Source organism: Trematomus bernacchii, unplaced genomic scaffold (genome assembly GCF_902827165.1).
Source record: "Trematomus bernacchii unplaced genomic scaffold, fTreBer1.1, whole genome shotgun sequence".
Lineage (NCBI taxonomy): Eukaryota > Metazoa > Chordata > Actinopteri > Perciformes > Nototheniidae > Trematomus > Trematomus bernacchii.
Genome location: NW_022987675.1, coordinates 435,813 through 461,382, shown reverse-complemented (window position 1 = coordinate 461,382; position 25,570 = coordinate 435,813). Strand labels below are relative to the sequence as shown.

At 40.9% G+C, this 25,570-nt stretch overlaps 1 protein-coding gene across 1 annotated transcript; it reads left to right on the top strand.

Annotated features, from left to right (window-relative positions):
• Nucleotides 1–2,799: 2,799 nt before the first annotated feature.
• LOC117487607 (tubulin alpha-1B chain-like) lies at nt 2,800–23,328 on the top strand. Its single transcript, XM_034136226.1, has 4 exons — nt 2,800–2,871; nt 21,259–21,514; nt 21,612–21,760; nt 22,275–23,328. Exons 1-4 carry the CDS (start codon nt 2,800–2,802, stop codon nt 23,250–23,252), a joined length of 1,455 nt encoding a protein of 484 aa, XP_033992117.1. The 3' UTR covers nt 23,253–23,328.
• The last annotated feature ends 2,242 nt before the right edge of the window (nt 23,329–25,570 follow it).

Sequence of the window (25,570 nt, the reverse complement as noted above, 5' to 3'; positions counted from 1 at the left end):
ATTTAAGTAAGAACTCTGATTTATTACTCAAAAGAAAAAATCAGTTTTGGTCAAATTCAACTCAGAAATGTTCAATCTAAATGCAGACCAACTTGGAGGGTTGAGAACATCTTGGTGTACTCTGCTTAACTGTGTGATGCATGATGGTATCTGGGTTCATATCTTGAAGCTACCTTCCAACATTTCAATTTGGAACAGATATAAAGAGTTATAATATTCTCCTTATATCTATAGTAAGTATAAGACGGGGACCTCACAGAATTGTCCAATATGTGAGACTCATGTAGGGACTAGGCTGCATTGCAATGAAGGAATGCAGCAAAACTCAAGTATTTTGGAGGGCGACATGTGCAAACATCACTACAGCAATCGGTCAACAGGTGTCAGTAGAACCTCTATTGTGTCTGCTTGGATATGGCCCAAGTCCTCTAAAACAGTGGTTCCCAACCTTTTTCAGTCAGGCCCCCCTTGGGTGATTGGAAATATTTTCGAGCCCCCCCTAACCCCGTTCCCACTTAGATTGTTAGAATTCATTGTATATAGTTGTACGAACATTACATTTTCTCTGCTAATAACGAGACAAAAATATATATCATTATATATTTTATTATGGATTGAACATGAACAGAAGTGCTTGTATTGGCAGATGATCGTGTGCCACTGTGAAATAATGAGGCCTAATGGAAACAATTACAAATATTGCTTATCGATCCGGTTCTTTAACAGTATTTTGATTTTTGTTATTTTTTCAAGGGAAGAATGAGATAAATGACCACTGCTCTAAAACATCATGAGGATGTTGTTCAGTCTGAATGCTGGCCAGGAAAGCCATCATGGTGAAATGGGTCGCGGAGGACACCCCCCCCCCCCTTCTCCATGTGGAAGACACTGAGGTATTGAATCTGGAGATAATGAAACTCTGTCTGGATGGAAGGTCGAATGTTTCCCTACAGAAGTGCTTTATTGAGCAGCAGAAAAGCACATGTTGCTGGCTTGAAGTCCGGGAAGAGAAGGGAAGAAGAGAAAAGAGGGCACACAGTAGGTATACAGTAGGTACAGTCAACATATGTGTCCGTGCGGAAACAATACCCCCAACCCGTAGTTCCATGAGTGCATTATGTAACATGAGTAAATTAGTGATCACTACACAGTCGACAATAACAGTTAGAAGATTTAATCATTGAACTTAACCATTGCTTACTGAGACTTCAGAGGAGGGGAATAGATGTGCAGTTATGCTGGGTGCCTGCACATGAGGGGGTTCAAGGGAATGAGCATGCTGATAAGTTAGCAAAAGAGGCGTTACAGAAGGAAATAGCAATACCAGTTTCACTTGGAAAAGGAGAAGGAATGATGATGATGAGGATGATATGGTGATACACACTCTTGTACAGTAGGTGGCGGTATGCACCTTAAAGTTGTTTGCAATCCGCCAAAAACCGAGAGAAGAAGAAGAAGAAGAACCTGGGTCCATGTGGCGTCTCGTCGCTACGGTTCTCTCTCTCTGTGTTCCTGAGAAAGTGTGTGTGAGCTCCAGCACTACTGATCCATCATCTGTGTGTCTGGATAAACCTCCGAATGGACTCTGTGCTCTTTTTTCTGGAGCGTTTACCTCGGACTATCGGAGCTAGCTTAGCATGCTAGCTGGAAACACGTTAGCAACACTAGTCAGATTGAGAGTTTGATGGAGAGAGAAACGGTGTGTTTAACGGAGTCTGCAGGGAAAGGTGATCTAGGAAACATGAGTAAAGTCCAAATGCTGCTGTCGTTGAAGAAGCAGCGACTCACTACTGAAGAGATATTTGCTCTGTTTGAACAAACAATAGCAGAGCTCGAGGAGGAGCTGTCTCTTTCCAAAGAGGAGAACAAGAGACTCCAGAAACTACTGGACGCTGTTTTACAGCCTCAGCTTCGGATACACAGAGCAGGTCTGTTCCCTTTACTCTCCATTAACACTTTAAACTCTTCAGTAACACTTTATTATCACATTAATAACACTTTAGACCAGGGGTGTCAAACTCAAGGCCCAGGTGCCAAATCCGGCCAGCGACTTCATTTTATGTGGCCCCACAAGGGTTACATGCTACTTTACAGAAGCACGTTGCCCTTAAACGACATGTCCCACAATGCATCTCAAATTTGACTTTTTCTCAGAATTTGACTTTTTTTGTCCAAATATGCCTTTTTTCTTAGAATTAGCCTTTTTCTCATAAATAGATTTTTTTTTCAAAATGTCACAATCAATTTTTTTCCAGAATGTGGCTTTTCTTTTAAAATCATATTGTGACATTCTTACTGAAGAGACTTCCAATTATTTGCTCTAGACTTCTGCTTTCAGACGTAGTTAATTATGAAGTTATATTAATTAATGATATAGTCTTAAAGTTACAACCGGCCCTTTGAGTGCAACCATAATGCTGATGTGGCCCGTGATGAAATTGAGTTTGACACCCCTGCTTTAGACCCTTTATCAGCACGTGCTGCAGGTAGTACATCCTGAAGTAAAAGCACAAACACCACACTGTGAAAATACTCCATTATTATAATTATTACGGAAGAGCAAACCTACCAAAATAAATATATTTATAAAAATACATACATTGAATAATATGCTATTTAATTTACTGATTTAAATATTACCCATGCATGTAGGCACTAGTTGATTAAATGTGACATACATTGACACTTTAGTTTTAATGTGCTTCTTTATTCACCTTTTCTTTTTAAATGTGTAAAAGCAAATAAAAAGAAATACTTTGGATTAATTCAAATTGCGTGAGAATAATTCATAAAGAAATCATGAAGGGTCTTAACTACACGTCCCAGGAGACAAGTGTTCCTCGGTGCGTTCTCATCAACGATGACGACCAGGTCTCCGGGGGTGAAGTTTCTTTTGATAGTATTCCAGTTGAGCCGTTCTTGCATCAAAGGAAGGTATTCCCTGGTCCAGCGCTTCCAAAACAAGTCAGCAAGGTATTGCACCTGCCTCCTGGCTGAAGAGTTTGCAGCTGATAGCCAGTAACGTTGAAGGAGTTTGGAGAGCATGTGACCTGAGTGACCAACTTGATGATGTATGTGGCTTAGTATCAACTTGGAAATACGAGAATGTTTAAGTAGAATCATTGGATGTTTGAAGTCAGTTGGCATAGCCATCTTTGTAGTTCTTCCTCCAACTCTCAGAATCCCAGCATCAATGATAGAGTCCAGCTTGTATAGGGAGCTTCCTCTATTGCACTGTTTGGCTTTTTCCAGCAAGGCAAAATCCTCTTTGAAATGCTGTCTCTGCTCGTGGCAAATAATGGCCTTTTCAGCATTTTCCGTGTCCTCTACTGAAAGTCTTAGTGCATTAGCTGTAGGCCTTTTGAGCAGAAGCATCTGATCCTTCAGTCGCTTTCCTTTATCCTGCTTTACTCCAAGATCAGTGGAGCAATCTTTCCTCTTTTCTCTCCTCTGCAGGAGCTTTCGGTCATCAGCTGACATTTGTCTTTCCTCTTCATACTCGTTTTCTGGAAAGTCATTCATATATTGTCTTTCATTAAGCTTCTCAAGGTGAACAATTGAGGTCCTGTTCACTACTGCCACAGGGGTTTCATCATCCGGATCTGTGGAAGCATTAGGTGGACCATTATCGACCCATCCTAACAGTGTTTTCACTGCATATGGGCCGTTTCCTTGGGTATTTATAACTGTCCATGGTTCCATAGCCTTTGGAGTATTTACTCCAATAAGAAGTCCCACGTCAGCATCTAATTCTTTTATTTGGATTTCCTGCAGATAAGGCCATTTCTTGAGGTCCGCCTGGGTAAGAATGTTTCTTTTGATAACGGATTTTGTTCTGAGTGTAAACCTTGGGCAACTTTATATATGTGCCATCTTCCACATTGCCCACTTCTAGACCCGTTACCTCAAAACTCCTGACTGTTTTCTCTGTTCCCATCGTTTGAAGAAGGACTTCAGTTCTCCGTCCTCTAGCACCAAGCTGCCTCATGAGCCCCTCTGTGCAAAATGTGTCGGTACTACCAGGGTCCAGGAATGCATAGGTCAGTATACTTTTATTTCCATGTCAGAGTTTCACCTTCACTGGCACTATGGCAAGTATGCTGTCTTTACCAGCCTCGATTCCTTCACCTTCTCCTACTGAAACAAGAGCACTGCTGATGGATGTCTCTTCAGGCCTTGCTCCTCCACTCTTCTGCTCTGTCTTATCATGTTTAAAGTTCTCAGTTTCAGGCTTAGAAGATCTTTTAATGTGCAGAATAGTTGGATGTTTAGCATGACAGATTTGACAAGTCATTCTCCTGTTACAGTTCCTGCTCAAGTGCCCCACCTTCAGGCAGCCAAAGCATAGTCCTTTCTCTTTCAGAAACTCAATTTTAGCTTCATGAGATATTGAATGTATTGTATGGCATTCAGCTAAAGGATGCATGCTGGTACAAAAGGTACATGAGGTGTCATTGTTAGTGGAGGAAATGTAGCTTTTAACAAGATAATTGTCTTCTTTGGGTTTCTCTGCATGGCTGTCTGACACTATAGCCACTGTGGTAGCAAAACTGCTTCCCTTGCACTTATTTCGGCTTAAATCAGCAGGAGTTGTAATGAAAGTCTTTGCACTGTTAAGTTGATGATCGTGAATGTCACCAAAGAGAGGGTCTTGAAGTATTCTAGCTTGTCTTTCAATAAATACAACAAGGTCATGCAATTTTGCTCTTTGATGGCTCCGCTCCAGAATATCACAAGCTGCTGTTCTCCACTTCTCCCTTAGTTTGTAAGGTAGCTTTGAAAGAATGAGCCGTAGGTTGGATGGCAGGTCCAGCTCCTCCATGTCCTGCAGATCCCTCATTGCATTACAGCAGCCTCTCAGAAAAAGTGCATAACAGTGCAGTGACTTTCCATCCTCTGCCTTTATAGTGTTCCAGTTGAGAGCTTTCCCCATATATGCGTTTGCTATCTTGAGCTCATCTCCAAAATGCACTTTTAGCAGTCTCTTAACTTCAGCAAAGCCACTATTAGCATCCATATGAAGGCAGCTTCTCACCAGTTCCCTGCAGGATCCCGAAGTATATTGCTCCAGGTAATATAATCGATCCTGGTTACTGGTGGTTTTCTCCTCAATGCCATGTTGAAATGCCCTCACAAATATTTGATAATTCAGGGGATTGCCATCAAAGACTGGGATTTCCCTAGTGGGCAGTGATGTTTGCTTTTGTTGAAGTACAAGTAAATTAACAATGTCATTTTGTCTCTGCATCACAGTCAGGAAATTGTCATTATTATTTGTCCCTGTAATTCCTGCATCTCTAGCTGTGTGTTCAGGGCTTTGGTTTGTATTATCAATATTTTCTGGTGGTCTTGGTTGTTGGTATAGAAGCCTTTGAAGTGGTGTTTTGGGAATGGCTCCAAACTCAGCAAAGGTAATTGGAGACGGCTCTGCATCCATTGACATATGTGGTTTTACTCTGTAGTCTTTTACATAGTCATGCATGCCGTCTTGTGTTGGATTTTGTGAACCAGTCTCAAAATGCTCCAGAACTTTCATTTTTGCATCAGATTCAGCTAGGCTGGCTTCCATTTCCATCCGTTCGAATCTAGCTTGCAGTTGAGCCTTTTCCATTTCAAGTGCATGCTTTTCCTTTAATCCTGCTGCCCGGGCAGGGAGCTCTTTCTGTGGCTATTTTGAGGTGGGTTGAGGAAGCAGAAGAAGTTGTTGATCCTGCTTTTGAGCTCCTCCTGTGTGATGCATTGGAAACACTGTCATGGGGTTCAATCAGTATCTGAGGATCCATTTGAGAGCTTTTCCACATTTCCACATCCTTAAGGAAATTCGTGAATGCAGACATTTTTGGTTCATACCAATCCATTCTCTCAGTTTCCCTTATTTCCTCAGATAAAAGCATTTGAACATGTCCATGACACTCAATAAATTCATTGAGTAACATCTTGAACGTTGCAACAGCTTCATCCACCTTTTCCATATTTCCACCTTGCACCAGTAATGGTTTAATTTCATTCATTCTGCGGGTGCATGCTCCAAGTTTTCCTCTTCGCGATTGGCTGAGAGTTTTAAATCTCTCCTCTGCCGCTGCAACATCAGCTGGAGGCATATCAGGATCCATTGTTTATTTTTGTTTGTTTTTTCTTCATTTAATCCACATGAAATAAAGTCATTAATATTTCCAAGAACAGTTCTTCGTGAATCCTGTTTTTGTGCCAAACATTCCTTTAATGTCCGCTTCCTTAACTGCGTGATAGTTCATTAATGCATTTCATTGTTTAAGCATTCCAACAGCAATTGTGGATTATCTTCATTTCATATCATCCCCAGTAAGCATCATGATATCACTGGATGGATTTCCCTTTCGTTTTGTCAAACATCCGTAACTATGCACACATCAGTCCTTGCATTGTTTGATGAAGCGATCCCATTGTAAACAGCGTTTCATTCATAGATTCCGGGCCGGCATGGTTTACTCACGGCCTCCTCCTCACGGCACTTTAGAACGTCCGATCGCTGTTTCCAAAGCAGAGCTGAAATCCACACGAATCCTGTGCTTGTCCTTCGAAGTTTTTATCCACAGCTTACGGAGTCTTTTGACTAATGTGGTGGCGTTTTAATCCTTGTCTACAATTTAATAGCCACCTCTATCGGGTTGTGGGTTTTGATGCGCCTCTCTTTGTTTCCAAACAAATGAGCTGAGAACATGGTTGAATCAGATGAGCTTTATTCGTTAGTCCAGACGGCATATAACCAGCAGGACACATTTCTTCGCTTCATCCTAAATCAAAGTTAATAGTCTCCAAAAGAACAAAAAGAACACGGTCAAAAGACTTTTCCGTTTCCCCGTCTCATCACCATCAGCTGTGTCCTATCAACCTACCATATATAGGCATATAGCCATGCACGTGATACTGACGCACATATAACAAATAATAAGTGAGCCTTAAATTAATACATTTTAAACCATAGTCGCAGCAGCTGGCCCTAGGCTCTGGAACACTGCCCCTCCATGTGAGGTCGGCCCAGACCCTAGGGGTTTTTAAATCTACACTAAAAACACTCTTCTTCTCTCTGGCTTTCTAGTTAGAGCGAAGCACGACTCCTGACTTTTCCTTGTGTTTTTATTTTTATTTTGTTTTTTATATATATCTGTTGTAATTTATTGTCGTTTATTGTGATTGTAGTAATGTGTTTTTATTACATGTACAGCACTTTGGCTCGACCAAAAATCGCTTTTAAATGTGCTATATAAATAAAACCTGATTTGATTTGATTTGATAGTATGACTCACAAAAATACCTTTAGATGGTGAGTTTAATCTAATTTATATTATTATCAAGCCTAACTATCAGACAATAATATCTCAAGGAAAATGGCTCTAACAATATATATATATATATATATATATATATATGTATATGTATACAAGGTATTTTTGTGAGTCATACTATGGTTTAAAATGTATTGAATGGGAGAAGTAGTAGATGGACAAAAATACCAAACACTAATTATTCATTTCATTTTATATACGGTAATACTAAGGAGGCATAGGCCTATATGATGATATAATGTTTGACATTATTGATATTAAAAAAGTGATTTGTTTTCCATGTCATTCATGTGTTTTTCTTATCAGAAAGTGAAGTTATTTATTTGTAAGCTCCAAATCCAAATGTTTCCCTCAATGGCTTTTGTGCCCTGAAAAAATGTGTGACACCAAAGGCCAAATGGCCTTGCCCCTAAAATGACGAAAATCCAAGCCTGATCCTCAGTAGTGGATCTTTGCAGCAATTGGACCATGAAGGCCTGATTCACGCAGTCTCCTCTGAACAGTGGATGTTAAGATTGTCTGCTCCTTGAGCTCTGTGATCATCTATGTGAGCTCTAATCTGAGATGCTTTAATTTGCGGTTTCTGAGGCTGGTAACTCTGATGTATTTATCCTCTGAGCAGAGGTAACTCTTGCTCTTCCTTTCCCGGGGGGGTCCTCATGAGAGCCAGTCTCATCATAGCATTCGATGTTTTTGCGACTGCACTTGAGGATACATTCAAAGTTCTTGACATTTTCCGGATCGACTGGCCTTCATTTCTTAAAGTGATGATGGACGGTCGCTTCTCTTTACTGGGTTGAGTGGTTCTTGCTATAATATGGATTACAACAGCAGTCAAATAGGGCTTTCCACTGTGCACTAACTCTACCTCTGCTCAACACAACTGATGGTCTCAAACACATTAAGAAGGCAAGTCATTCCACACATTGACTCTTGACAAGGCACACGTGTTCATTGAAAACCATTCCAGGTGACGACCTCATGAAGCTGACTGAGAGAAGCCAAGAGTGTGCAAAGCTGTCATCAAGGCAAAAGGGGGCTACTTTGAAGAATCTAAAATAAAAATCATATTCTTGATTTTTTAACACTTTTTTGTTCACTAGATAATTCCATATGTGTTCTTTCATAGTTTTGATGTCTTCAGTATTAATCTATAAAGTAGAAACACATTTAAATAAACAAAAAACATTGAATGAGAAGGTGTCCAAACTTTTGACTGGTACTGTATATAAAAAAAACACATATTTTAATATTGAGCAGGTTCCCTCATCTATAATCATTTATACAAGCGCAACTTTGAACATGTACAGCAGTAAAATGCAACATACAAAATAATCAAGAAACAACATAAATGAAATACTCACAGGGAACATTTTACTGCACCATCATTACTTTTACATAAGAAGGTGCTGTCAAATATTCTGTTAATACTTGCATACTTTTACTTAAATAAGGTTTGAATGCAGGATTTAAATTTGTAACAGAGTATTGTAATTCTATACTGTAGGCGTAGTGTATCTGTGAACGATCCCAAATACAATTCCTTGTTTACATTGCAGCTAGTGCTACGCCAGAAGAAAAAACCCTTTTTCATTTTGAACTGGAAGTGGAAAGGGGCTGGGCTACATGAGGTGACTTGAGCCAACACAAATACACAATAGGTGGGGCTAAGAAAGATAATGTGAAAATATAAAAACAAAGGCATTAATTAGGGCTGCAAAATGTCTCCCATTGTAATGGTGATGAGATTTTTAAATGCTAACACTTAACAGTTTGTTCTGACTGTGTGTTTCCGGTTTCCTGCAGACGTCCAGCAGCTGGTGGTGGTTAAAGAAGAGCTTCTCCCTGACCAGCAGGAGTTGAGCACCAGTCTGGACCAGGAGGACCCAGAGCCCCCCCCACACATTAAGCAGGAACAGGAGGAACTCAGGATCAGTCAGGAGGGAGAGCAGCTTCAGGAGCTGGAGGCTGATATCACCAAGTCCACTTTCACTCCTGACCCTGTGAAGAGTGAAGATGATAAAGAGAAACCTCAGTCCTCTCAGCCTCATCAAAGACAAACTGAACACATGGAAACAGAAGCTGATGGAGAGGACTGTGGAGGACCAGAACCAGCCAGGAGCTCAGATCCAGAGAGCAGTTTACAACCAAAGACTGAGGACGACACTGAAGACTCTTCTGAACCTGACACTGGAGACTCTTCTGAACCTGACACTGAAGACAGTGCTGATTGGAAGGAGACCACAGAACCTGCATCAGGCTCAAACTCACAGAAAAATAGACATGAATCTGTCAGTGATCCACGACGTAGTGCTGAAAAGAAACCATTCAGCTGCTCAGTCTGTAAGAAAGCTTTTTCACAGAGTGGACATTTAAAGTCACACATGAGAATCCACACAGGAGAGAAACCACACAGCTGCTCAGTCTGTAAGAAAGCTTTTTCACATAGTGTAAATTTAAAGTCACACATGAGAATCCACACAGGAGAGAAACCACACAGCTGCTCAGTCTGTAATAAAGCTTTTTCACAGAGTGGAGATTTAAAGTCACACATGAGAATCCACACAGGAGAGAAACCACACAGCTGCTCAGTCTGTAAGAAAGCTTTTTCACAGAGTGGACATTTAAAGAAACACATGAGAATCCACACAGGAGAGAAACCACACAGCTGCTCAGTCTGTAAGAAAGCTTTTTCACAGAGTGGACATTTAAAGTCACACATGAGAAGCCACACAGGAGAGAAACCACACAACTGCTCAGTCTGTAAGAAAGCTTTTTCACGGAGTGGAAATTTAAAAGAACACATGAGAAGCCACACAGGAGAGAAATCACACAGCTGCTCAGTCTGTAAGAAAGCTTTTTCACATAGTGGAAATTTAAAGGCACACATGAGAAGCCACACAGGAGAGGAAAAATAGATCTGCAAAGTTTGTGACAAAAGATTTAAATGGCGTAATCGTTGAAAAAGACACAAGAGTGTTGGTAAGGGAATACATTTGTCTATTTTGTATCCTGATGACCTGATGCCGTTACATGTAATACGTTACTCCCTAAGCCTGTTTTCACCCACCTGCAACCGATTCGCTAATAATCACAAATGTTCATTTCTTCGACCCCTTGACTCGACTATTTCTTGTTTAATAATCGTTACATCTCCTCAGGACCAAGTTCCCGTGTCCTGCCCTTCACCTGCTGATCACCCACTGCTCATTTAAGGTGGACTCACCTTTACAAGGGACCAGCTAGTCTTAGTGTCTTAATGCAAACGTTTTGTAAAGTGATGCTAGACCATCAACGTGCTGTTGGGTTGTGTGCTCTCTGCAGGACGGGGTCTGGACTCAAAGATTGTTTATGGTATGAGAGCTTCATTCTGTTTTTGTTGTCTAAACAACGCCAACAGAGCGATACGTCTTCTTTCCAGCAGATGGCATACATGTTACATCATCCAGTTCAACTGTCATCCACATATTAGTGATTCAAAACAGCAATGTGTGAGATATGGCTAGTAATTGACTATTTCAACAGAATGTGAAGAGGTTACAGTCTTGAGGCCATGTCCAATATGTTTATGTTTTGTTTGATTAAATCTACTGAAATGAGCATTCAATGACTAAATGATTCTTAATTACTGTCATTACATCATGGGTTTGCATTGCAATATTAGAACGCATAAAACCCAACTTTATTTCTTCCAAGTTGCGGGTGTTCATTGTTTAGAAGTCCGCTGTGTTTCATCCAAGCGTCCACTTCGTGCTCCGATAATGCTGAAAGTATCTGTTGTATGCTTTACCTGCTCCAGTAACAAAAGTGTAATTCACTGGACAGAGACAAGAGATAGTGGATGGATCCAGAGGAGAACCAGAAGATAGTCCGTATAGAGCCTTCAGGTTCTGAAAATGATCAGGGATAGAGCTAGAAAAAAACTCCAAAAACCTGAATAGAGCTAGAAGATAGCCAGAACAAAGCCAAGAAAGACCCAGTAGGAAGACAGGAAGGAGCCACAAGAGTTTGTATTCTTTATTTTTTAATATTCAAGCTCTTCTCTCAAGATATTATAACTTCTCAACATGTATCCTTTTATGCATTAAAAAAACCTTACATTTTTGATGCCAATTATTGAGATTGTTTCACAGCTTTATCTTAAATATTTAGACTTTTTTTCTATACATATAGATGACATAGGATGAACAGCACGATCCACTCTGCTGGATTCTGCCCAAATCGGCTCAAAATGCATGCAAACATCTGGCTTCATCCATACTCCTGCAGTTGTATTGTTCTGGATTCATAGTGAAGTGTATTAGATGTTCTGCACTCTTATTGTTATGTATTTAATATAAAGTGAAATACCCATAAAGTCAGAAAAGAAAAGAGTCTCACTTAAGGAAAAAGGTTCTTCATTTGCACATAAACATGGTCAAATATTTAAAGTTGTGACCTGAGGCCTGTACTACGAAGCCGGATTTTTGCTTAGCCGGCTGACTTCAGGGAAAACTCGGGCTTTCCGGTCCTACGATGCTGGTTATCTTTTTAGCGGGCTAGATCTCCATGGTAACTTGTGCTGAGCGGCTAACCTCCCCGGGAGGAGGTTAGGTGGCAGGCTAAGAGATCAACTCAGTGAAAGCACCGCCTGCTGACCAATCAGAGCTCCGTGTGCGGAGTTTAAAGCGATCAATTCATCTTACAGGATAGAGGAAATACAGAAAAACTGCCGTTGCAGGAAAGACGGCCGGCAAAAATCAACTGACTGTGTGAACGTGAAAATTAATAGAATAACCCCTCCCATCTTCAGAGCAATCTGACTATTATAACATTAGCGTTAAGAAAGCTTACTTAAATATCTGCCACAACATAAGTAACCGGATCAGAGTAACATTAAGTACAGTCCGCGGCACTGTTACGTCGAGGTGTCCCATTATCATTCATATCATATCACATCATAATGTATCATATATTTCCTTATTTGAGTCAGCTTCTTGAGCCGTATCTGGCCGTGCAACACACAGTGTCACATACTGTATGCAGAAGTATTATTATAAGCAACACATTAAGTTGACGAAACACTTGAGTCAAATGTAATTAAAGTCAGATCCACTCGTGTCTTGGACGGGGCAGTGATATCATAAACCTGTTAATGTACGCATTCAAACGCTTTTTCTTTTACCAGCTGTATTCACCTTGCAGGTGCAGCTATGTGGCTTTGATCCTGGATAAAGTGTTTAAGTCATGGATGTTTAAAGTTTAACTTCTTCATATTTGACAAATATTAAAGTTCACTTTTCATTCAGGAAGTATGACGCTGCGCTGTCAGTACGCTTGTCCATGTTTGAGATTGGTCGAATGCTCCAAATACCACCCCTTTCATGTGAACGTGCCCCTAACTAGATAGGACACGGCTGGCTTGAGCGATCCACTTGATAACCAGCGTCGTAGTACAGTTTAGCGATATCGCGTATGTTTTGGATTGGGCCAACCGGCTAACTCCAACATATCCAGGTTAGGAAAATCCGGCTTCGTAGTACAGGCCTCAGATGGTGTCGCCCTAATCCGTGTATCTACGGTCCATTTGTTTTTCTTTATTACACAAGTTAGCGGAAGAGCATCTGAGAGGCCTTTTTGTTTTTGTTGTTTTACCTTACTAAATGGTCTAATGCTCATTGGAGCGAGGGGCGGGGCGAAACTCGCGGAAGTGATTTCAAAACAAAAGCCCTCGTTTGCTTGGAACGGTGATAATATTATAAACAAGGTTAATTTAGCGATCACAACGAAAACGGCCAAGACACATATTGAGCCCAGAAAATGAATGTAATGGCGCGTTTCCACTACAGCCCGCAGCCCGGTTTAAGAGGGCTGTGACGTCAGCGGCCCGTTTGTGGTTGCGTTTCCACTTGGCCTAGTACCGGCAGGCTGGTCCTAATTCACAGTTTTTCTGGCCTCATAAAATCGTGGGGCCAGGGCCAGCGGCAACCGGGCTGAGTTTGTGACGTCAACGCTCTCGGCTGCTGATTGGTCGGAGAGAATCGTCACAATCTGCGCGCGAGATAATCCATTTTTACAAACAGCATTTTTGTTAACGGAGGAGCTACAACAATGGCAAAGAAAAGCACACCATGGTCGGTCGAGGAAGTGACGACGTCCATTATATTGCAGATGATAAGGTCCAGCGGGTGCTCGACGGGACAACTCGCAATATCAAAGTCTTTCAGGAGGTCTCTACACAGACACTGGACTCTCCAACGGCGTTACTGGAGTCTGCATGGTACGTTTTTGCTAACGCTGTGTTATTTGCTTGAAAGCTTTGTGTCCCTGCTTTGTGTCCCTATCTGTTTTAAAGCTCACTTCTAACAAATAAGTCTATTTTATCCTTACATTTATGTTCGACAACCCCGATGGAGCCCCGAAGGCTAGCTAGGCAGATAGCATTAGCGAGAGCTATTGTTTGCTAACACCATATGTGCCATTGTTTACGTTCAGTTTGTCTTTTCTATAGTTGTTGTTGCTATTTATAGTATTGTGCTGCAGTAGTTTGTGGAATTTACAAGTCATGTTTCTGTTCTAGATGATTACATTGGGACTAGCGAGGAGGAACAGTTCCGAACAACGTCCTCTGCATCAACAGCACAAACCGAGGAGGAGACGATCTGGCCCTGCAGGAACGGCAACTGGCCCAGCAGAATCAATGCCATGTCTTATCTTATTGCTTGTTGATAAATAATTGCACCCACCAGCGATCGCACAGAAAGATGGCATCATCTAGGCGTCCCTCTGCAGTCAGAAATATCATAAACACCATCGTCCACAAAGCACTGTACAGGGGTTTATGGATTTAAGAGAATACTTATCACAGTGAAACCTTTATCATCTGTTGCAATTAAAGCAAATAAGAGAATAAATACTTGGTTAAATAATACATTTTAACTCTTTAGCAGGACAACTCTGCATACTGTTTGAAATTGAGTTTGCTAGCTTGAGGTCCTCCTCTAAAACATAACATTACATAATGGTATTAAGAATACATGATAAATACATGTAGAAAAATTACTCAATTGTAATACCCTCGTTGTGCTAGACTCAAACACATTGCTTATATATTTCAAAGAGAAGAGAACAAAAGAAAACACCTATACAAAGAGAGCGGTGCACAGCGCTTAATATTTACTTGCACTATATTTCTGTTGATCTGGGTTATTGTGTTGCACTGTTGGAGGAGCCTGTGACCTAAGATGTTCATTGTCATAACTACACTAGCTATGTTCGTATGACAAAATAAAAAACCTTGAACCTTGAGGCTGTGTCTTTCAGACAAACCATCATAATCATATTATTTTATGCTGTGGATACTTTAGCCTCCATCCATGTTAACAATTTTTTACACTTGCATTTATGAATATAGTTCTGTTGTGTTTTACACTTTTGTATTTATGTTTATAGTTTGCTTTGATATTTGCTTAATTTATTAGATTATTATTATTATGGGGGCAGTACTGGTGCTTGAAATTCAAATATTTACTAAATAGTCAATTCTGATAACATTTTTTTGGTTTAAATAATTTGACAAACACATGTATGTGAAAAAGAAAAGATGTATTTATGTTCAATACAATACAATGAATATTTAGGTATTACACGTAGGTTTTCCTCAGGCATCCTGAAGTTCTCCACCCACTGAGTGTGTGAAAGATGGAACAATCACATTCCACCACTCGGTAGCTCGGTCGGTAACTTCTGAAATACACAAACAAAAGCATACATATTTTAATACGTAAAAGTGGTAGCTACAATTAATTAAATACTTGAAATACTTTGGTCGTATAGGGAGAGTGAGCCTAAACACATTGCTAGTTAGCGAACGTTAGCTTACCAAGTAGCATTGTAGTTAGTAGTGATTCGAGTCGTCCTGTAGTCTCTGCGGCGTAGGAGGACTGCCCGAACTCTCGCGTCAGCTTCTTCTATACCTCGTCTTGCTATACGTCGCCTCTTTCGAAACAACTCTTGTCTATTTCTTGTGATAATAAACCACACAGCAAAAAACAAGCAAACGATCGCTTTCACATCTCCATTGTTGTGTCGCATTGAAGATGACGTCACGGCAGTTTTAAGCAGCGTCGCTCCGCCTACACTGTTACTATAGATACTGACCCGGTTCCTAAACTGTAATGGAAACGCGCCACAAAGTGAGCTGGTCCTAACGAGGCCGGGCGCGGCCAAAGGAGGCCGAGCGGGGCCGAGCGAGGCTGTGTAGTGGAAACGCGGCATTATTAAGGGCTGTAAATATAATAGGCCTGTGTCTAAAATGGACAACATTGTTAGCAGATTTAAACTATACAGCGATTCTGCACTGCGGTCACTCAGCCGTCTCTCGAGTTTGTTTTTTCAAATCAGCTGCTCTTCATGCTGACGCTTATGCCGCGTTTCCACTACACAGCCTCGCTCGGCCCCGCTCGGCCTCCTTTGGCCGCGCCCGGCCTCGTTAGGACCAGCTCACTTTGTGGTGCGTTTCCATTACAGTTTAGGAACCGGGTCAGTATCTATAGTAACACAGTGTAGGCGGAGCGACGCTGCTTAAAACTGCCGTGACGTCATCTTCAATGCGACACAACAATGGAGATGTGAAAGCGATCGTTTGCTTGTTTTTTGCTGTGTGGTTTATTATCACAAGAAATAGACAAGAGTTGTTTCGAAAGAGGCGACGTATAGCAAGACGAGGTATAGAAGAAGCTGACGCGAGAGTTCGGGCAGTCCTCCTACGCCGCAGAGACTACAGGACGACTCGAATCACTACTAACTACAATGCTACTTGGTAAGCTAACGTTCGCTAACTAGCAATGTGTTTAGGCTCACTCTCCCTATACGACCAAAGTATTTCAAGTATTTAATTAATTGTAGCTACCACTTTTACGTATTAAAATATGTATGCTTTTGTTTGTGTATTTCAGAAGTTACCGACCGAGCTACCGAGTGGTGGAATGTGATTGTTCCATCTTTCACACACTCAGTGGAGAACTTCAGGATGCCTGAGGAAAACCTACGTGTAATACCTAAATATTCATTGTATTGTATTGAACATAAATACATCTTTTCTTTTTCACATACATGTGTTTGTCAAATTATTTAAACCAAAAAAATGTTATCAGAATTGACTATTTAGTAAATATTTGAATTTCAAGCACCAGTACTGCCCCCATAATAATAATCTAATAAATTAAGCAAATATCAAAGCAAACTATAAACATAAATACAAAAGTGTAAAACACAACAGAACTATATTCATAAATGCAAGTGTAAAAAATTGTTAACATGGATGGAGGCTAAAGTATCCACAGCATAAAATAATATGATTATGATGGTTTGTCTGAAAGACACAGCCTCAAGGTTCAAGGTTTTTTATTTTGTCATACGAACATAGCTAGTGTAGTTATGACAATGAACATCTTAGGTCACAGGCTCCTCCAACAGTGCAACACAATAACCCAGATCAACAGAAATATAGTGCAAGTAAATATTAAGTGCTGTGCACCGCTCTCTTTGTATAGGTGTTTTCTTTTGTTCTCTTCTCTTTGAAATATATAAGCAATGTGTTTGAGTCTAGCACAACGAGGGTATTACAATTGAGTAATTTTTCTACATGTATTTATCATGTATTCTTAATACCATTATGTAATGTTATGTTTTAGAGGAGGACCTCAAGCTAGCAAACTCAATTTCAAACAGTATGCAGAGTTGTCCTGCTAAAGAGTTAAAATGTATTATTTAACCAAGTATTTATTCTCTTATTTGCTTTAATTGCAACAGATGATAAAGGTTTCACTGTGATAAGTATTCTCTTAAATCCATAAACCCCTGTACAGTGCTTTGTGGACGATGGTGTTTATGATATTTCTGACTGCAGAGGGACGCCTAGATGATGCCATCTTTCTGTGCGATCGCTGGTGGGTGCAATTATTTATCAACAAGCAATAAGATAAGACATGGCATTGATTCTGCTGGGCCAGTTGCCGTTCCTGCAGAGCCAGATCCTCTCCTCCTCGGTTTGTGCTGTTGATGCAGAGGACGTTGTTCGGAACTGTTCCTCCTCGCTAGTCCCAATGTAATCATCTAGAACAGAAACATGACTTGTAAATTCCACAAACTACTGCAGCACAATACTATAAATAGCAACAACAACTATAGAAAAGACAAACTGAACGTAAACAATGGCACATATGGTGTTAGCAAACAATAGCTCTCGCTAATGCTATCTGCCTAGCTAGCCTTCGGGGCTCCATCGGGGTTGTCGAACATAAATGTAAGGATAAAATAGACTTATTTGTTAGAAGTGAGCTTTAGAACAGATAGGGACACAAAGCAGGGACACAAAGCTTTCAAGCAAATAACAGCGTTAGCAAAAACGTACCATGCAGACTCCAGTAACGCCGTTGGAGAGTCCAGTGTCTGTGTAGAGACCTCCTGAAAGACTTTGATATTGCGAGTTGTCCCGTCGAGCACCCGCTGGACCTTATCATCTGCAATATAATGGACGTCGTCACTTCCTCGACCGACCATGGTGTGCTTTTCTTTGCCATTGTTGTAGCTCCTCTGTTAACAAAAATGCTGTTTGTAAAAATGGATTATCTCGCGCGCAGATTGTGACGATTCTCTCCGACCAATCAGCAGCCGAGAGCATTGACGTCACAAACTCAGCCCGGTTGTCTCGGCCCTGGCCCCACGATTTTATGAGGCCAGAAAAACTGAGAATTAGGACCAGCCGGCCGGTACTAGGCCAAGTGGAAACGCAACCACAAACGGGCCGCTGACGTCACAGCCCTCTTAAACCGGGCTGCGCGCTGTAGTGGAAACGCGGCATTAGAGAGCACCAGAATGCGGCTCCGGCTCTTCAGATAAGGAGCTGTACACATGCCGCAGTTTCTGCGTGGCTGTGTCTTTAGTTGTAAGCCCAGTGGCGATCTGCTCATCTGTCATACTGATCATACAGTCAATAACTTTGTTGTTATTAGCATCTGGTTAGCTAGCTATGCTAACGAATATAAGAAGCTTTTTCTCCAACCAGTGAGGTAAAGGCACATCTTTATATGATCATTATAGTTATAAAAACACTAGAGAATAAAGTAAACAGGTATAAAATACTATATGACAGTAAAAAAAAGTTGTTAATAAACAAGAATACAGTTTGAAAGGGGAGTGATTTGTAAAATATCCATAAAGAAAAGTAAATCTGCTTCCAGTTCTGTTTCATATGGGTGTTGAGAGATGTATCCATAGAGCTCTTCATGTTGCTCTCAAAGTGCACCAGATTGATGCTTTTAACTTCAACATTTAAAAAAAAATCTTCCCCCCCGGAGAGGAGGTTAGGTCCCCCCCCCCCACTTAAATCATGTTCACATGGATAGGAAACTAAATACATTTGCACACATCTTGTGTCCATATATCTTTGCACAGCATGAAAGAAAGGCCAAATGAATGGGCTGTGATTTTAGTTTTTTTAAGCAGAGGTCAATAATTTGTACGGTCCTCGGAGGATGTTGAAAAAATTGAAATGGCCCTCGAGAGGAAAAAGGTTCCCCACCCCTGCTCTAATGGAAAGAAAACTTCCAAAAAAGACATATAAATGGTGTTCGTTTTATTACCATGTCTGAATGTATCTATAGATTTAAAGCTAATCTGCATTTAAACATAACATTTCAGGGGAAAATACTGACTTGACGTAAGTAAGTATCTGGGGAAGTTGTGAGGTGATGTGTTTTTTTGTTTGTTTTTAGTTTGATCCTTTTAACCTGCAATGCCTTGGTAACTGCATGCAAATTAGCCCATTTTAATTAAGATAAGATAAGAAATGAGATAGTACTTTATTACCTACTAGTTAACGCCTAATTTGCATATCAATATGGTAATTGTGATGACGTTATTAGATACACATTTTAGTGTATTCACCTTTAGTGTCTACCCTTAAAAACAGTAGGCTACATTAGCCTGTATGCCCATGATAAATTGCCTTAGCTAAACCTTGAGCTAACTTATCAATTAGCTAGTAGCCTACCTTAGTTAACTAGGCCATATTTGTTTTTGTCTTTTGGCTAATTAGCTGTAAACTCGAGGCACTGGCAGTTTATCGAGCAAGAGGGCAAAGGTAAAGATGCAATGTTGTGATGAAGTAGTGCAGTGGTGCCCTCTGGACCTGATAGTGCAGCAACACAAATTGCATAATGCATAATACCAATTGAGATTTAATAAAAAATCTTACATTGAAATAAATAGTTACGTTCTTTATAACTACGCATAAAGATACAAAAGAGAAAAAAATGGCATAATTTAAAACAATAATAAACAAGCTATTGTCAGAGTCAGTTATAAAGAATATAAAAGGAGGGCTTACTATTTCCTGCAGTTGATACAATGAATGATATTTACCAATAAAGAATGACAATATTACTCATGTCAGACAGAAGATATGTTTGAAAATGACTTAAATATATATATATATATATATATTTATCGTAATTCAAATATGAACGTCAAAAGTCGGAATATGCCAATCTTTTTTTCTTATTATCTTATTTGCTAAACGTTCTTGTATAGTAATATGCATGTGTTGTATTATTCTACTACGTCTATTTATTAATGTTCAGCAATAACCACGTTTTCCCAGTACATCCATGGGACTGACGTTCTTGGGTGGGATGATTCCGCTTTTGAACAGGAATTTTGTTCAAAGAAGACGCATCATTTTTATAGTGAAACAACAATGTTGCGGTGTAAGCTGGTAAATCAAGCTTCGTCATTAATAAGTCGTTTTAACTGTGGTGTTGGTAAATTAAGTGTAACTCGACGGCACAGTCAAGATGTTGAAGTGAAGCATTTACAATCGGCGCGAATTGTTGGAAATACATATACTTCCTGTCTCATTAGTGGCCAGGTTTAATGGTTTCATATTTAAAACATGATATTAACACAGATAAAACATTTTTTTCCCGAATTTCAGTGAACCAGGGCGTTTTTCCAACGTACTGTCTGAAATGATTACTCGCTGCCGACATTTAAATAAAATGAACGCTCTGTCTCCCCAAATCTCGCGAGAGTTCTTTTTCCTGCGACGGATTTGTGTCGACCTCGGTTTAGTGTCTTTACATTACATTGCATTTAGCTGACGCTTTTATCCAAAGCGACTTACAATAAGTGCATTCGACCAAGAAGATACAAACTTGAAGAAAACAGAATCCTATAAGTACATCAGGTTTCATAGAGCCAACACATTTCAAGTGCTACTCAACTGGCTTCAGATAAGCCAGTCCTTTGTTAGTAAGTGCTTTGTTAGTAATGTTATTGCTCAAAGTGGAGTCGAAAGAGATGAGTTTTCAGTCTGCGCAGGAAGATGTGTAAGCTTTCTGCTGTCCTGATGTCAATGGGGAGCTCATTCCACCATTTTGGAGCCAGGATAGCAAACCCACGTGTTTTCTCTAATGTCTTCACATTAGAGAGATGAGAGACATGGTTCCAATTTTTACTTTATTTAGGTCGAATTAGATGATTATTATGTGTGTTTACGTTCTGGCCTGCCACGCCACTAGTCTCCTAAAGGGGTGTGGCAGTGGCGCAATCCGTGTGAGACAGTTGCAGAAAATGTAAATGCTAGTCTCCTCTTTTAACACTGGCCCACATTCACGTCCAATCGTGCCACCTGTCTGCCAACAACTGCGTCATTGTGCTTTCGGTATTTGAGTATAAACAGTATTTAGCCTCTTTTTGTTTTTAATTATAACTGTCTTTCTGTTCAGATGACAAATGTGTGCGTCAGGTGACTTAAATCATGATATGATGTTTGGTTCTTATTAAAATAGTAATAGAGCAGTCCTCCCACATGTGATGATATGCCACTAGAATGTATGTTACACACATGTTTTTGCACAAGAATCAGCCACTAGGCTTCCTTTTATGATAGTTTCTTAACAACCTTTTTTCCCTTTTACAGCGCGAGTGCCTCTCAATCCACGTTGGTCAGGCTGGTGTGCAGATTGGCAATGCCTGCTGGGAGCTTTACTGCCTGGAACATGGGATCCAGCCGGACGGCAGGAAGCCTGGTGACCAGAACATCTCAGGAGGAGTGGACGATTCCTACAACACCTTCTTCAGTGAGACTGGAGCTGGAAAGCACGTCCCCAGAGCAGTGTTTGTTGACCTGGAGCCCACTGCCATCGGTACATTCTCATTCATTATAAATGATAAAAGTATCATAAACCTTTTCCCCCCTCTGTCATTCAAAACCTTCAATAATCTAATGCTCATTACCCTTAGATGAGGTGCGCACGGGGACTTACCGCCAGCTGTTCCACCCTGAGCAGCTGATCACTGGCAAGGAGGATGCTGCCAACAACTACGCCCGAGGACACTACACCATCGGCAAGGAGGTCATCGACCTGGTGATGGACAGAATCCGAAAGCTGGTCAGTACATTTAGAACAGAAGTCAATTTTGCTGAAGAGTATTAAATGGAGATGAATCAGTTTATTGCTAAGTAGGTTTTCAAATACAAGGAGTATGCAATCATATTGTGGTGAATGGCAAAAATAAGTATTGCAAAAGCCAAGTGTCATAACTAATAATAAATATGTGAAGTATATGTTTTCAAATGTTGAGCTGTACAGTGTTTTAGACAAACACAAGACATAACAATCTGGTATCACTCTTTCAAAGTGAGCATATTTCCCGATTCTGGCCCACTTGCATCGGCTTCCTCCACCCTGCAGAATTCAGTTTAAGATCCTCCTGATCGCATTCAAAGCCCTCCATGGTATGGCACCCTCTTATCTCTGATCTGTTTTCATTGAATCTATATGTTTACATGCTGTGCACTAATACGCTTTTTTATCATTAGCTGTGAACCCTTGGCACTGCTGTCTTTGTATTATATAAATACATTTATTATTATTATTTCATGATTTTCTCTTTTTCTTTCAGTCCGACCAGTGCACCGGTCTTCAGGGTTTCCTGGTGTTCCACAGCTTCGGAGGGGGCACCGGCTCTGGTTTCACCTCCCTGCTGATGGAGCGTCTGTCCGTCGACTACGGCAAGAAGTCCAAACTGGAGTTCTCCGTCTACCCAGCTCCCCAGGTGTCCACCGCTGTGGTGGAGCCCTACAACGCCATCCTGACCACCCACACCACCCTGGAGCACTCTGACTGTGCCTTCATGGTTGATAATGAGGCTATTTATGATATCTGCCGTAGAAACCTTGATATCGAGCGTCCCTCTTACACAAACCTGAACAGGTTAATGAGTCAACTTGTGTCCTCCATCACTGCCTCCCTTCGTTTTGATGGTGCCCTCAATGTTGATCTGACAGAGTTCCAGACCAACTTGGTGCCCTACCCCCGTATCCACTTCCCTCTGGCCACCTATGCCCCTGTTATTTCTGCAGAGAAAGCTTACCATGAGCAGCTCTCTGTGGCAGAAATCACTAATTCCTGCTTCGAGCCAGCCAATCAGTTGGTGAAATGCGACCCACGCCACGGTAAATACATGGCCTGCTGCCTTTTGTATCGTGGTGATGTCGTTCCCAAAGACGTGAACGCTGCCATTGCCACCATCAAAACCAAGCGCTCCATCCAGTTTGTGGACTGGTGCCCCACTGGTTTCAAGGTGGGCATCAACTACCAGCCGCCCACTGTAGTTCCTGGTGGAGACCTGGCCAAGGTCCAGAGGGCTGTGTGCATGCTGAGCAACACCACTGCTATTGCAGAGGCCTGGGCTCGGCTGGACCACAAGTTTGATCTGATGTACGCTAAGCGTGCCTTTGTGCACTGGTGTGTGGGTGAGGGTATGGAGGAGGGAGAGTTCTCTGAGGCCAGGGAGGACATGGCCGCTCTGGAGAAAGATTACGAGGAGGTTGGAGCTGATAGCCTGGAAGATGAGGATGAGGAAGGAGAGGAGTATTAGAAAGCTTTATTGATCTCTGATCCATGCTGTTTTATTAATGTCAAGAAAATAAAGTTGTTCATTGACTGAACCTGAACCTATGCTTTCCTCTCGTCAATGAATACACTGTTAAACATGACCTATCTGCCTAGATGGGTTGTATGTATTCACTTGCTCAGTTCAATCAAAAATGTTTTCACACAGATGCTATTGCTCAATTCAGTCACTTGGAGGCAGTTGTGTTTAACACGTATATATCTGTTCTCTGAACAGACCAGGCATGGCAATCTAGTTAAATGCTAGATTAATCACTACATGATTTCTCAACATCAGAATATTCAAGAGTACCATTTGCATATCTTACATTGACTTATTTAAGATTGGATTTGTGCTTTGCGTGAGAAGAACAGAGTCCTAACCCCGGCCTGATCTCAAATAGGGTGTGGTATTCACTCTGGCCCAATGGAGGGATAGTAGTGAGGCGGGGGGTGGGGCTCTCATGCTGGCAGACAGGTGGTGTTTCAAAAGACTTAGTTCTGCTGTTCCCAGACTGGAAAATGAATGAAACTGAAAGCAATACATTAGGAACCATGTAAAGCCAACATTGAAAAGGGCTACATAGTGTTGTAAGGAGATGAGTGTTTTCACAGGTGTTGTAAACGTTTTTTTATTTTCAGTTCTGTAATCATTCACCATGTTCGGTTACAAATAAATGCTTTTTCTTGACATTAAGCAGATATTTAATGTCATTAAAACAGAAAAACAAAATGGATTCTACAATACAAAAACATACACAGCTCTCATTTAAAACCCAACAGGAACATACAGTACTGTGACTCTCATAAGCTTCCTATTGCCCCCTTTTCTACAGCTCCCAAACCAAAGCAGCAAATTGACAATAATGCATATAAATCCCAGTGAAAAGAGAAAGTTCCACAGTGTAGTACACCACAGTCTCAAATGCAATTAGCTGAAATGTAACTGGACCTGCTTTGGAGTCTGAAGAGACAGAGCAGCAGCAAGATGAAAACAAAAAGACTGGCTTAATGTTGGATTGCAGTTTTCTGTTGAAACTTGCAGATATTAAAACAATAATACCAGTAATCTTCACACGTCTGCTGCAGTGTCTCAATCAAGTTTAAGGCACAGTGGAGAGAATATTCAGTTTGTATGTTATTAACTTTCCAATAAACAACAAAGAACTGCATCATCATCTGGGCCTTCGGTCAGTTCATTGTAGAAGTTCTTCACCATCTCAAGCTCAGCACTTACATCTAAAAACCCAAAACATATGGTTTCAAACAAGTGGATTCATTTAATACACTAATGGAAATGTATTTTAAATGAGGATGAAATATACAGTATTGTTTGTGATGTTGTGTCTCCTTCATCTGGGATGGAGACACCAATTGTTTTGAGTGACAGCTCGATTGATTCCTGCATCGTGCTCTCCACTTTCTCCGGGATCTCCCACTAAATCAGCATTGAAATATTGATCACTGAACACTGACATGTGTGCACATGTATGTTTGTGTTGCAGTGTTCCTAGTTTCATTTGACTGCAGGAGGAAATATCAAATGTGACAAAGCATCAGGTCTCAGCTGTTTCATCATGGCGTCTTCAGCCTTATCTATGGGCATAGATATGTCTCATAATTATTTGTGTGAACAGAAAAATAATTTGTGTGTAAATATGTGATTTGTAAATGTAAAACACCATCCACAAATGCATTTAAAAGATTTGCAAACTCACAAATAAATGTGCAAATGTAAAACGGATCTGCAAATGCGCAAAATATTTTTACAAATAAAAAAAAGATCTTTGAATATCTCTTTAACATTTACAACTTTAGATCAGGCATTTGTGAATCCATTTTGTATTTGTCAACCAAAAATGCGCTTGTGGATCTCACGTTTCTGCTTGTGGATCTCAAATCTCTGCTTCTGGATCTCAAATCTCTGCTTGTGGATCGTCTTTTTACACACACGGAGTTTTGAGACAACCTTTCCGCCGGTCTCGGCTAAAATCTACTCGTGTCACTCGGTTATTTTCGGAAGCCACGTGATGGCCTGCTGATGACGACATTTCCGCATGGTTTTCAAAGTAAGAGCATGATGGTTTGTTTAAAGCGCTGTTTTTTTAATGAACAGCGGAACGTTAGATGCCATGGCCATGGGAAGTAGGGGTGGTGAGGGCAAGGGCGCCGGAAGCGGGGGGGCCAGGGGGCCATTGGCCCCCCCACTTTTGAGCCCTGCCCTACGTTTTCGCAGCGGCGGATGCCGCAGAACACTGTACAAATCCCGTTTCAATAATTCCCCTCTACTCTAAAGTCGCATCT

Excerpts from the sequence above, each read along its gene's own strand:
- LOC117487607 (XM_034136226.1), top strand. The coding sequence starts at position 2,800 with ATGAAGGGTCTTAACTACACGTCCCAGGAGACAAGTGTTCCTCGGTGC. Across the intron at positions 2,872-21,258 it reads TCATCAACGATGACGACCAG|TTTCTTAACAACCTTTTTTC; the intron begins GTCTCCGGGGGT and ends CTTTTATGATAG. Across the intron at positions 21,515-21,611 it reads CCTGGAGCCCACTGCCATCG|ATGAGGTGCGCACGGGGACT; the intron begins GTACATTCTCAT and ends CATTACCCTTAG.